Genomic DNA, 13626 nt, shown 5'->3' with positions numbered 1-13626 from the left:
GCTACATCAACCATCTTCAAGGTAGGATGTTGCTCTTGTATGAGACATTTATGGCTAAAGAAAGTCAATTTTTAGTTAAGGGAAACAACCAATTTAGACACAAAGATGAGGTTAAAGCTAAAACCTGACATGTAAAGAACATCACTTCAATACCACTAGACTTCTTAATAAGGATAAGATTGACATTTGAGTGTGATTTAAATTTTGATAATAAATAATAGAAATAATTTGTTGCTCTTATATCCAGAATTCAATCATCTGTTTTAATAAAAGAAAACAAGATATGGTTGATACATGACAGATTAAACTCACTAAACGAGGTACTTAGGATAGTGGTATGCCAAAATTTTGAATCAGAATGTTGAACATTACCAAGATAGCTTTATAGGGATCTAGACTGAAAGTCATATTCTAATCTTCTTGAATCCCTTTCTAGCAAGGCTCATTGATTTGTTCTTCATCAAAAAATTCAACATGATTTCCTACCAAGTTATTTACATTACTATTTCTTTTATAGTGAGGATGAAAACCATGTTTCCTATAACATATCTCCACCATATGTCTTGCCTTATCATAATAACTACATCTCTTTGAATTGTAGCTTCCTCTTTTTGCATATTCTCTTGAATTCCCAACTAGTAGATCCTCTAAAACCTCTTGCTCTTGTCCTTCACCTTCTTGGAAAATCTTCGGTGGTATTAATCAAGACTCTAGGCTAATCAAATGATATATATATATATATATGTGTGTGTGTGTGTGTGTGTGTGTGTGTGTGTTTCTTGTAGCATTAACAAAACGAAAACCTTATTGATACTAGGTAAAGGTTCCATTAACATAATTTGTTATCTTACTATAGCATATTATTCGTTAATACCCTTTAAGAACCTTATCACATAATCAATTTCTCTATAGGACTTAATGACTGGAATTAGGTCATAAGTGCTTTATTATGCACCAAGGCAAATTAAAATTGGGTTGAAATTATCCAATTCTCTAATGTAATTGGCACAATTTAATGGGATTGAAACCATAGTTGCTTATGAACTTTCATTTGAACGCATATAATAAGGGTTAGATATATCATTGAGCGAATTTATAAGAGCACTTAGCATAATATGGAAATTTGACTAATCTTTTGAAGAAAAGAAGAAGAGAGACTTGGATGAAAAGAATGAGGAATTTAGAGCTTTATACACAACATAGCTTCAAAAGGATACTCTAATACTATGTTAAAATATGGTTATCCATGACAATTGAAGATTGAATTATCTTTCTCAAAAAGAATGAATTGAAGAGAACAAAAGAAAGAAAATATTGGAAAATTGAATTTCATGAGGATTAAATTGAATTATCTATTACAAGCTACTTTTACAAGCTATACATACTAAGGGTTTGAAAGAGGAATCAAAGGCAATAAACTTAACCAACCAATGCCACTAATCAATTATATAACTAATTTCACATGACTAACTTGTTAGCTAATAAATTAATAAAAAACGACTCAAACTCTTCTATGCGGCTCCAATTTTGTATTGCTTCTCTCACTATGTCAGAATTCACGTTTAACAATTTTCATTCAACAACACTCATGCATTGAACAATGTTAAAGATAATGCGGGAGGGAATCAACAATGTTCGGTGAAGCAAGAGCTATTAAATGTGATAGGTTAATATACATTTAAAAGCAATTGCTTCACTGTGCATTGTTGAATGTATGACTCAAAGATTTAACCGTGCTCAATGAAGCGAGCATTTTGTTTCTCACACAATCAACATCGCTTGATTTAGTTAGTGTTTTTTAAAGTCATGCATTTACAAATTCAACAAAGTTTGTTTCAGTGAGCGTTATTAAAAGTCATACATTTACATATTAAACAATGTTTGCTTCAGTGAACGTTGTTAAAAGTCATATATCCACATATTTAACAACGCTTACTTCAGTGAGCGTTGTTAAAAGTCATACATTTGCATTATTGAATAACACTTACTTCATTGAGCGCTATTAAAAGTCATACATTTACACATTCAATGATACTTGCTTTAGTTAGTGTTATTCAAAGTTATGCATCCACACATTCAATAATGCTTGTTTTAGTGAGCACTATTAAAAATCACATATTCAACAATGTTTGTTTCAGTGAGTACTTTTAAAAGTCATATACTCAACATCACTTGCTTCAGTGAGAAATGTTAAAAGTCACACATTCAACCATGTTTGCTTTACTGAGCCCTGTTAAAAGTCTTATATTCACATGTTTAATAACGCTTGCTTCAGTGAGCATTATTAAAAGTTACACATTAAATAGCATTTGCTTCAACGAGCGTTGTTAAAAGTCATATATTCAAACAATGCTTATTTTAGTGAATGTGAGTCTTTACAGATTTAAAAACAAAACCTCACACGCAATAATACACATATTATTCAGTTTTCTATTTCTCTTCTTGTTCTTCTTCTCAATTGGTTACCTTTCTTTCTCTTTTGTTTTTGATTTCTCTCTTCAAGCAAATTATTAGTTTTTGGTTTCTCTCTTCAAGCATAAAGTTAAACGTTATCTTATTTTATCTCATTTATTTCTCTTTGATCCACTATTGTTCCTTGCATTTCCATCTATCTTAAGTGCTTACTTTATAATATAGGAATCTAATCTATCAATATTGCATCTGAGTGGGGACCAGGGATGGTAAAAAAACTCATACCCGTGAGTATCCGCGGGTAAAACCCATACGGACACGGGTCACAAACAGGTACCCGTGTATATTATATACGGGTTTTTAAAAATACCCGTATTACATCCGGGCGAGTGCGGGTATTATGGTACCCGTGCCCGCGGATACCCGTTATTTATATGGTTAATATATTTTATTTAATTAAAATAAAAAGTATATTATTCTGACATTCATTACACTATGTACATTTTTCTTTTTACTTTGTTTACATATTTTATTGAGTTTGATGGTGAAACCCCCTACAAATATTATTACATGTATAGAAACACACATGTTTTACAAATAAATTATATATTTTTTGTTAAGGAAATGAGAACAAAAAATCACACAAATAGAAAACACTAATAAAATTAGCATTTTTGCCAAATATTCAATCAAAAGGTACAAAAATAATTAAGTTTTATCTCATTTGAAACATAATAAAATTAAAAAATTAAGAATTCATTTATAATATAGAAAACCCGCAGGTACCCAGAAATACCCGCAAATACCCGCACATGGATACCCATACGGGTACGGGCGGGTACGGGTAATGTTCTCCTATTTTGAAACGGATAGCGGGTAGCTACTACCCATGCCCGCCCGTGCCCGTTGTCATCCCTAGTGGAGACAAGCATTGGTGATTTACCAAACTTATAATCTATGTATGTATTTCCTTAATTTGGTTATTATATTGTCAGCCTTATTATCTGTGTAAATTTTGTTTAATTATTATTATATTGAATTTGAACTATGTATTTTTGTCATTGGCAAGAAATTCATTTATTTCTTCGCTTTCATTAGTACATATAATCTTATGGTTTAATGGATTTGAACTAAGGGAGACAAGTTTATGCAATGGTTTATGACTTGAGTTTTCAGAATGATTTTTTTATATCTCTTGTAAATATGGTGGAATTGAGCATGTTTATTATGTGTTTGATAGAATATTTGAGAGATATGTTGTCTTATTTAATAGCACTCACTTGAATGATTGTTGTGGAAAATAGATATTTAAAAGTGTTAATTGGAGTAAGCATTATTGAATGTCCATTTTTTCTACAATGCTTGCTTGAGAGAGTGCTATAGAAAATGGACATTCCATAATGCTCACTCAAAGCGAGGTGTTAAAGTGTCTGCTTTCTCTAACACTTCAAAAGCAATATGGAATCTAGCCTACATTCTACTACTAGATAGAGATCACAGAAGTACAAGTTGAATGACAATTTTAATTGCTATTATTTTACAATTATGACGCGCTTCTCAAAGTCTTGGGCATGCCAATTTGCCTTTGTTATGAAAATTTGCTACTGGTATTCTTAAATAATCAATTTTTCAATAATTAATTTTTTCCAAAGTCAAATTCAACAAACAGAAAATTGTTAAAAGCTTTTAATTTGAAAAATAACCCAAACCAAACAGGAATTAGTTCACCCAGACTCAACTTTAGGCAAAATAAATAACTGGAAAATAATTCTTGGTAGGTAGGTACCGAAATAATTGAAGTTAGCCGGTAATGTCATAATCTCTGTGCATGCATGATGTCACGAAGCTTAAATTTAAAATTTTGAAAATCCCTTTTACTTTTACTGCTTGACTATTATCTTTTCCTACTTAGTACAATTTAGAGAAAAAAGATATGTAATAAGTGTTTGTTATATTGTCATTATTACATTACTAACTATTAATATTTAATTAATATTGATTTTTATAGATAAATATCAGTATGTTAATATTTTGTTGTGGATGATATTTGAATCTATAACTACGTTTACTCATTTTTTAAACTCTTCACCCCAAGTCTCTTAACATCAAATTAGTTTATGACTCTCAAATCAACAATGAATTTTAAATATAAATAATTAAAGAATTAGTGATATATTAATTATGTTTCCATACTGACATTACATAATTACAGATATTATATTAAGATATTATATTAGACAAGTGCACAATTCAAAAGAATAGCACATTATGTAATACAATGTATAAACGTGTGTATGTATCACTATTATATTGTTTACAATGTAAACAATATTAGTTAAAGTAGAGTAAATTATATCTACTTTTCTTAAGTTTTAATGAAATTATATAAATCATTTATTCTTTTTTTTGGTGCTTTGGATGAAGACCTCTTCCTTTTCTATACCTACAAACCACCTATAATTTATATATAGACATTACACTCACTACTCCTTATGTTCGTAAATTGTTAAATGACAATGTATATACATATAATATGTCATTTAATAAAATATTATGAAAAAAATAATCTTTTATATGACCTTATATGAAACATGTTTTAGTATTGCACTCATAACTTGTTTTATAAAATGTTTAAAAGAATTGTAGTAAATATATGTTTGAACAATAATCACTGAAAAATTATTTTGTCTAGTATTCCATGACAAATTTGCTTCTTATGCTAACAGCAATGTCCTATCGGCAAATAAAAAACCAAAAATAAAAATATAGATACATGATATATATCTACAAAATTGCTATTAAAAAGTAAAAAGTTTCCTTCCAAAACATTCACTTCACTATTATGACACGCATTTTATGAAAAAATAACATTCCAGGTGCCAGTAATGATCACTACGCCAAAATAATAAAACAATAACGCTTAAAATTGTCATTTAACAATGTTTTTGATAGTGTTATAGAAAGTAGACATTTAACATCGTTCACTGAAGCAAACGCTGTTAAATGCTTACTTTCAAAATAAGACAATATCTATCTCAGACATTCTATCAAACACATGACAATCATGTCCAATTCCACCACATGTACAATAGATTTATTAAATCACCAACGATTTCAACTACATTTAACCTTAACATATTCCAATACTATAAAATAACATATTAGTAATGCAATTTGCGCAAATTGTTCATTCTTTCTCCTCCAATGTGCAAGTCCTTACAAAGTGTTCATGTGTTCCTCAATGATCGACGCATGCTGCAAATACAAATAAAAATATCATCTCTAAACAAATTGCAAAAGTTATGAAAAAATACAAAATTAGCGGCAATTGATAAAGAATATTTATCATTACACTCAAACCTTGTGTTCTAAACCAGTGAAGAGAAAATAAGATAACGATTTACCTTATGCGTGAAGAAAAAAATCAAAAACCGATAACTTGTTTGAAGAGAGAAACTAAAAACAAAAGAGAAAATTGTCATGGAGAAGAAGAAAAGTAAGAGAAATAATAAACTGATTGATATGTGTATTATTATATGTGAGGTTTTGTTTTTGAATTTGAAAAAATTCCCGCTCACTAAAGGTGTTATCTTTAACAGCCCTTTTTCAATAAGCAATGTTAAATGTGTTATTTTTAACATCACTTGTTTGAGCAAGTGCTGTTAAATGTATTATCTTTAACAATACTTATTGAAGAAGTGTTATTAAATATATGAAATAGCGTATTTAACAACGCTTTTTTCAATAAGCGTTGTTAAAGATAACACACCTTTAACAATGCTTGCTTAAATAAGTATTGTTAAAGATAACACCTTTAACAATGTTTATTGAAGAAGTGTTGTTAAATATATGAAGTATGATATTTAAATGCTATTAAAGATAACACATTTAATATGGTTTTCTTCAATGAGGGCTGTTAATTCTTTTCCACCTTATATTTAATAGTGTTCAACACATAAGCATTGTTAAATACCAATTCTAGCATAATGGATAATACAATGCTGCGACATATAACATAATTGAGATTTGATTTTTGTTTTGTTATAATTTCCATAAACTAGCATTTCTCAAGCAACATAAATGTTTTTTTATTTCTCTATCATGAACGAAAAGATGATGGGGTGTGTTAAGAGAAAATAAAAATTGTGTTGTTTGAAGTAGAGGGTATTTTAGTATCTTACTCTTTCATTTTAACTTTTAGTTAATGTTGTTACATCAAAGAAAGATATGTGTAAGAATAAAGTGGAAGAATGGTATATGTAGTTTCATCAAAACTTAGGGAATGCCCATGAAATTTACTCGTTAAAGTAATTATTTGTTTATTCATAAACACTTTAATATTTCTTTCTGCACTAGCTGCTTTTAGGAATTGCAACAGGGCGGATTAGAGTCGAGTTTGTCCAAGCTCGAACTCAAAATTCAAAACTTGAACTCGAACTTAGCACAGTTGAAAATAAAGATATCATCGCCAAACCTGTCGGATTTCGGGTAACCTGAACCCGATAAAAACCCAAAAATAATAAATGTACCAACAAAAGTTATGATATCATTTTTGTTTCCTTTTTCTCTACTATTTTTATTTTCTCTTGTATTATTTCATTTATTTTATGTTTGAAGAACCAATAATATATAAAGTAAAATTAGAAATTAAAAATAATGGACACAAAACTTTCAATTTTAAATTGAATTACATTACTTCGAAGCAAGTTTGGGTAGGTTTTTGCTCTACCAAACCCGAACCCAAAAATTAAACTCGTGTAAAACTGAACTCGAACCTAATCATATCAGATTTTCCCTGTTAAATTCGAGTTGAGTTCGAACAGGTAGCAATGATTCGATTTTCATTGCCACCTGTGGCTATTTTCCTTTCATATTATCTAATTAATTCCCTTTTGGTATGAATATATTATAATCTTAGGTAATGATATGTGCACAACTATTCATAAATTTAGTTTAGTAAATGGTAAGATTTCAACACTTAGATTTATTTATTGGATAAATAATAAATTAAATTAGTTACGGAAGAATTGTATTTTTAAATAAGTGAAATGGATAAATTTTGGAGATGAAGAATTGGAGGGATCTTCTCACGTAAATGAGAGTACATCTGTTGTCCCACACTGTGTGTCACTCCATATACCATGAGTTTATGATCAATTACATGTACATGGGACATGGAGTGGAGTGGCACAATGTATGTGGCAACAGATATCTACCCCACGTAAGAGTGTCACTTTGTGACTGGTTAACTAGACTCCCTCAACCTTTTTCTTTTGATTTAAATTGCAATAAAAAAGACAATAAATGGTTCACGTAAAAAACATTACATGTAGGACCACCATGCATAGCTAAAGTCACATGTTTCCCTATACTAATAGGATCAATGGTTGCTTTAGCTTTTGTATTACATCCTCTGACAAGTAAGGTACATGTTCAATAAGGCTTTATTCCACTTCCTCTCACTATATAAATTCTAGTTCAGTTGCAACTATAATCACGTACTCAAACCAAAACCAGTAACTTTTGCTATTGCTTCTTGATATCTTAAGCACATTATCAGTATAAGTTGCAAAACATGGCTAATAAGATGCAACAAAAGAGGGAGCGACGCTTGTTCTCTACATCTGATGATAGTGCCATGATGAAACAAGTTCAGGCCACTCATGCCCCAGATGGTCGTGAAGTTGATGTCAAACCCATTATTCAAATCTTGGATGAAATCTTGATTCAAGTCATTGCTCGCAGTGTTGAGGGTCATCATGTAAGACATTTTCATGTTTTTTTTGTTAAACTTGTTAAAACCAGAATAAACTACAGAGTTGCATTCGCCTGTTAAATGCATTTCACGTTCACAATTTATATATACTCATGCAATGCTACTTTACAAGAATGTCATTTGCTATAGTGATTGTGTAGCGTTGAATTTATTTAAGTATGAAGTCTCATATTGGAAATGAGGGAAAAAACTTAAAAGTGGAAAAAACTCCTCAAATCATTATTTAAGGTTTTGGTTCAAGACGTAGTGTCTCACTTGTGACTCTTCACTCTACCCATACTCTAGTAACAAAGAAACTCCTTAGTAGTTGTTGGAGGGTTCCCAGTCAAGGTCGGTCCAACATGTAGGACATGGCATGGCATGGTGACATGGTTTATAGGGCACTCCAACTTATTTGGTGGCCTAAAAGTATATAAATTGAAAATTTGAAAAAGTCTTGCTACTTGTATCTAATGAACTGTATGTTACAAATAGGCAAGAGTTGGTCGAGGTGAAAGAGTTATAAGAATATCACTACATTACATCTTGTTCCTAAAACTACTATTATGGAGTTGTTCTTCGTTATAGTTGATTTGAAATAATCCAATCAAAGCCTCAACTTGAAGAATATGAGACTTTTATGTGTTTTAGTTGCTTTATCCTACCATGCTTGTTTGTTATGATATTTCTTAAGTACTCAAATAATTCTTTGATATTTGATATATATATATATAAAATAAAGATTGGTATATAATCTCCATAACTTATTAAATATAATACCATCATATGTTCTAACTAAAAATTTGTGGCCTTCTATTTTGCAGGACAAACGAGATCAAGACATGTTGGAAACAGCTGCAGCTTTGGCTGAATTTGATATGCTTGACTCGCTGGCTTTTATTATACAAAAGATTTCATGCGAGGTTGTTATGAAAACATTTCTAACTTTTATGAAAGTTACTCTTATCACTGTTGTCACTGATAAAATATATTTCCTAAACTTACCACATATAGCCCTTGGAAGTTGGAAAAAAGAAAGAAAGTAGAAGAGTGATTCTTTTCCTTTTTGCTTTTCCATAGAATATATTTATCTTTATAACTGATAGTATCTTATATGGTACACAGATTTTATATAAATAATACCAATACACAACTCACAAACATATGTATGAATTTAAAAAACACTTAGCTTTATTATGTATTTATAAGTATAACTACAGTGTTAGGTTCTGTTATTTGGAAATTCTTTGCACTATTTATCTAACCATTTATACTAGATGCTGACCTATATTTAATCTAGATTAATGATAATGAAGCAAAACCAACAATAATAATTCATGTTTAAATTTTTTAATCAACATAACATGTTTTAATTGGCCCAAGATAACATATGGAATAGGATCTAGGACAACATATCTATGTTCGGAGATGCACTGTTATACCCTTCATTTATTACTTCTGAAAAGGTTATTAAAGAGTAGTTGATGACTATATTGGCAGCTATCATGCAAGTGTTCTGGAGGTGGAGATGCACATGCATCAACCATGGTGTTACTGAATTACCTATCCAACTATTCATGGCATGCAAAAGTTGTGTTAACTTTAGCAGCATTTGCTGTTATTTTTGGAGAGTTTTGGCTTGTTGTTCAGATGAGTGCTGAAAATACACTAGCCAAGTCTGTGGCTCTTCTTAAGCAACTACCTGACATTGTGGAGAATTCAACTTCTTTGAGTCCACAATTTGATGCACTAAACAAGCTCGTAAAAGCGGCGTTGGATGTTACCATGTACATAGTTGAGTTCAAGGAGCTACCCTCTGAGTATATCTCAGAGGACACACCTCCTATGTCTGTTGCCAGTACTCATATTCCTATTGCTGCTTATTGGGTCATCAGAAGTATTGTGGCTTGTGCATCTCAGGTTTCCAGTCTCATAGGCATGAGAAATGAGTAAGTATTACTGCATTCTGCATTCATTGTTTTAAATTGTGGTTGCAGTTATCGCATGTATCATGATTGTAGCGGATGCGACTGCAATTCCTGTCACAATATGATTGTTGAGACTCTCGCCATAGCAATATTGCTGCCACAATTAAATTTCAATTGATTAATTTCAATCTCTTGAGTTAACTCAATGGTGGTAACACTTATTTTGATGATTGCAGGTCAATTTCATCTGCCACAGAGGCATGGGAATTAACTAGTCTGGCTCACAAAGTCAATAGTATATATGAGCACCTCAAAAATCAACTGGCTCAATGCTACATATATATAGGTGAATGCACTAATGACCATTATAATTAAAAAATTAATTGATTAATTGAGATATCTGTTACCTGAATTCAAGATTCTACTTGTAGCATTTTGTGCACTTTGCCTCGTTAAATGTAGAGTAAAATGCGATCATGAATGAATCTTATTTTTGACAATTGCATCCTTAACCTGATGCAGATGACAAGAGGCATACAGAGGCCTTCCATAATCTGATACGTCTTTTCGAGTCGATCCATGTAGACAACATGAAAATTCTCAGAGCACTGATATATGCAAAGGATGATCTTCCCCCACTCATACAAGGAAGTAGAAAATCAAGGGTTTGTTTTTAGATTATAGTAAACATATTTAGTCCTTTGCAAATATATCTTATCTTACGCTATTCATATTACATAATTGAACATATTTGAGACACCAACTTATATTTATATATATTTCTCTACCACTAACATAAATCAAAGGTTGTCCCGATGTTTTTTAGAAATGTAGTAAAAAAGACATTTCTCATCTTATCCCATGCCATAGTTTGAATCATTTTATTACTTTATTGACAAGCAGGCTAGTCTAGAAGTACTAAGGAGGAAAAATGTGTTACTACTCATATCAGATCTTGATCTTTCACAAGAAGAGATTATGATACTTGATAACTTGTACAAAGATGCACAATCTAGGAGTGAGACACACTATGAAATGGTATGGATCCCAATTGTGGACAAAACCACTTGGAATGATGTGAATAGACAAAAGTTTGAGTATTTGCAATCATTGATGGCATGGTACACTGTGCATGACCCTTTCATCATTGAACCATCAGTGGTTAAGTATATCAAAGAAGTGTGGAATTTCACAAAGAAAGCCATTGTTGTGGCCCTTGATCCACAAGGCAAATTGTCCTCACCAAATGCTCTCCATATGATTTGGATTTGGGGGAATTTGGCATTTCCATTCACAAGTGAGAAAGAAGAATCCTTGTGGAAGCAAGAACTTTGGAGCCTTGAGCTGCTTGTTGATGGCATTGATCCTATGGTTTTGGAATGGGTAAATTTAAATTTCCGAAAATGTTTCTTTTACATTAAAGCGCGACATCTCAGTGACACTTTTTAAGTTTATTATTTTGTGTTATAAACTTGAAAAGCATCACAAAGTGTCACGCTTGGAGCATGTCGTGAAAACATTATAGAGAAATGCTAGCAACACATTGTTTATTATTTGTTAATTGGACTCACTTAATCACACAAACTCTTGCAGTAATAAAGAATGTGTTGTTTAGATTATCTCAGTAGGATTTCTAGATTAAACATTAGTCACTAGTTGTTAAAGATACATATATCATTCTTAAGAAAATAAAGGGTATTGAAGGAATTGCCAAATTTTACATTGGTACATAAACTTTCTCTTGTCCTTGTTATAGATGACAGAAGGTAAGTTCATATGCCTTTATGGAGGTGAAGATCTAGAATGGATTCAAACGTTCACAACCACAGCAATGAATGTTGCGAAAGCCTGTAGATTCGAATTAGAGATGGTTTATGTAGGAAAGAGCAACGCCAAAGAAAGGATGCAAAAAATGATTGACACATTTGCTACAAGAAAATTCAGTTACTATTGGCCTAATGTGACATCCATTTGGTTCTTTTGGGCAAGATTAGAAAGCATGCTATACTCAAAGTTACAACATGGAAGCACTGTTGAAAATGACCAAATCATGAGTGAAATCATGACTGTGCTTAGCTTTGATGGAAGTGATCAAGGTTGGGCAATTTTCTGTAGAGGTACAACTGAAATGGCTAGGGCAAAAGGTGACACTGCTTTAACTAGTTTGAGAGATTTTGATAAGTGGAAAGTTAATATTGAGAAAGATGGTTTTGTACCAGCATTGAAGGATTACCTTAATAGTCTTCACACTCCACATCATTGCAATAGGCTTATACTTCCTGGGAGCACTGGTGGTATACCACAAAAGGTTGTGTGTGCTGAATGTGGCAGACAAATGGAGAAATATTTTATGTATCGTTGCTGTGTGGAGTAATATACTATGGCATTATTCATTATTGCTACTTGGGTTGGGTTATATTTGTATGTAATGTTGGGTTGGATGTTATTTTTTGTGTTATATGTATGATTTTATCATATATGTAGTTTTATGTGATAGGGTGTTGTTTGTGTTTCACTACTAGATAGCAGCTCTTCAGGTCTCAGGAGTACTAATTGTTTGAGTAATTGAGGTCCTTGATAGGAAAGAGTGTTGTAAAACTTCATGTTTCAATAATGACTTTAAGGTCTTTTATTTAGGAAAATAATAATCGCATTGTCCCATTTAACGCTTCCTCTTTACTTATTACTTATATAACTATGAAAGCAATGGCAGTCACCATAAAAAAAAGAAACAGAGCAAAAAAATAATGAATGAAACTATTACTATTGATAATTATTTATTCACATTTCTAGTTAATCAATGAAAATTTTGTAAAATGAAAAAAATGATCGGTTAGTACTTAATAATCTGGCTAAATACATAATTTGAAATCCAAATGATAAAGGAAAAGTAATTATTAGAGTTATAGTATTAGAATAACGGTAAGGTTTAGATAGCTTAGTGTATAAGCTAAACTTTGTTAGCTTAAGTACGCTAGCTAACCAGTTTGTTAGAATAGAAGCTTCTAGAACAAAGGCAATTACAAATAGGCACATGTACTGTGACTGCTTCTATAAATAGAAGTCCAAGCATTGATTTGTAATCAATTTAGCAATTCAATAAAAACATAAAAAAACTTTATATTCCTCTCTAGGTCTCTCTCTCCCTTAGTTTCTTCTTCTCACATGGTATCATGAGCTTCTATGGCTAAAATTGATCCTCTTGCGACTATGAATTCTCCATCATACTCATCTTTTGCTGCTCTTGTTCAAGTAGTTTCACTATTGCTTTCTCTTCATCTACCAATTACCAAACTCACATAAAAGAACTATCTCACTTCGAGTCAGTTCATGCTAGCAGTGTTGAAAGTCAATAAAGTTATTAGGTTTGTGCAAAATTATGAAATTCCCCCATGTTTTATCACTGAATTTGATCATTTTCATCATCATGTCAATCTTGGATTCTTGAGTTGGGAGGAACAAAGTTAAATTGTGTTCTCCTAGCTTTTGAATTCAATTTTAGAAGCGTTAAAGCCTCATGTTCTAGGATAT

General features: G+C 31.4%; 1 protein-coding gene across 1 annotated transcript; it reads left to right on the top strand.

The window, feature by feature from the left end:
• On the top strand, positions 7898–12541 carry LOC109326115 (protein SIEVE ELEMENT OCCLUSION B-like). The gene is made up of 7 exons (XM_019558783.1): positions 7898–8173; positions 8992–9090; positions 9668–10116; positions 10332–10441; positions 10618–10760; positions 10999–11478; positions 11852–12541. The coding sequence occupies exons 1-7, from the start codon at positions 7988–7990 to the stop codon at positions 12467–12469; spliced, it is 2085 nt and encodes a 694-aa protein (XP_019414328.1). The 5' UTR covers positions 7898–7987; the 3' UTR covers positions 12470–12541.

This window comes from Lupinus angustifolius, chromosome LG14 (genome assembly GCF_001865875.1).
Source record: "Lupinus angustifolius cultivar Tanjil chromosome LG14, LupAngTanjil_v1.0, whole genome shotgun sequence".
NCBI classification, from domain to species: domain Eukaryota; kingdom Viridiplantae; phylum Streptophyta; class Magnoliopsida; order Fabales; family Fabaceae; genus Lupinus; species Lupinus angustifolius.
This window is presented reverse-complemented; position numbering and strand designations above follow the sequence as displayed.

What these genes read in the sequence shown, in the direction of transcription:
- LOC109326115 (XM_019558783.1), top strand. Translation starts at nt 7,988, where the DNA reads ATGGCTAATAAGATGCAACAAAAGAGGGAGCGACGCTTGTTCTCTACA. An exon ending in GCAGTGTTGAGGGTCATCAT is followed by an intron (nt 8,174 to 8,991) that starts GTAAGACATTTT and finishes TCTATTTTGCAG; the next exon opens with GACAAACGAGATCAAGACAT. An exon ending in ATCCTATGGTTTTGGAATGG is followed by an intron (nt 11,479 to 11,851) that starts GTAAATTTAAAT and finishes TCCTTGTTATAG; the next exon opens with ATGACAGAAGGTAAGTTCAT.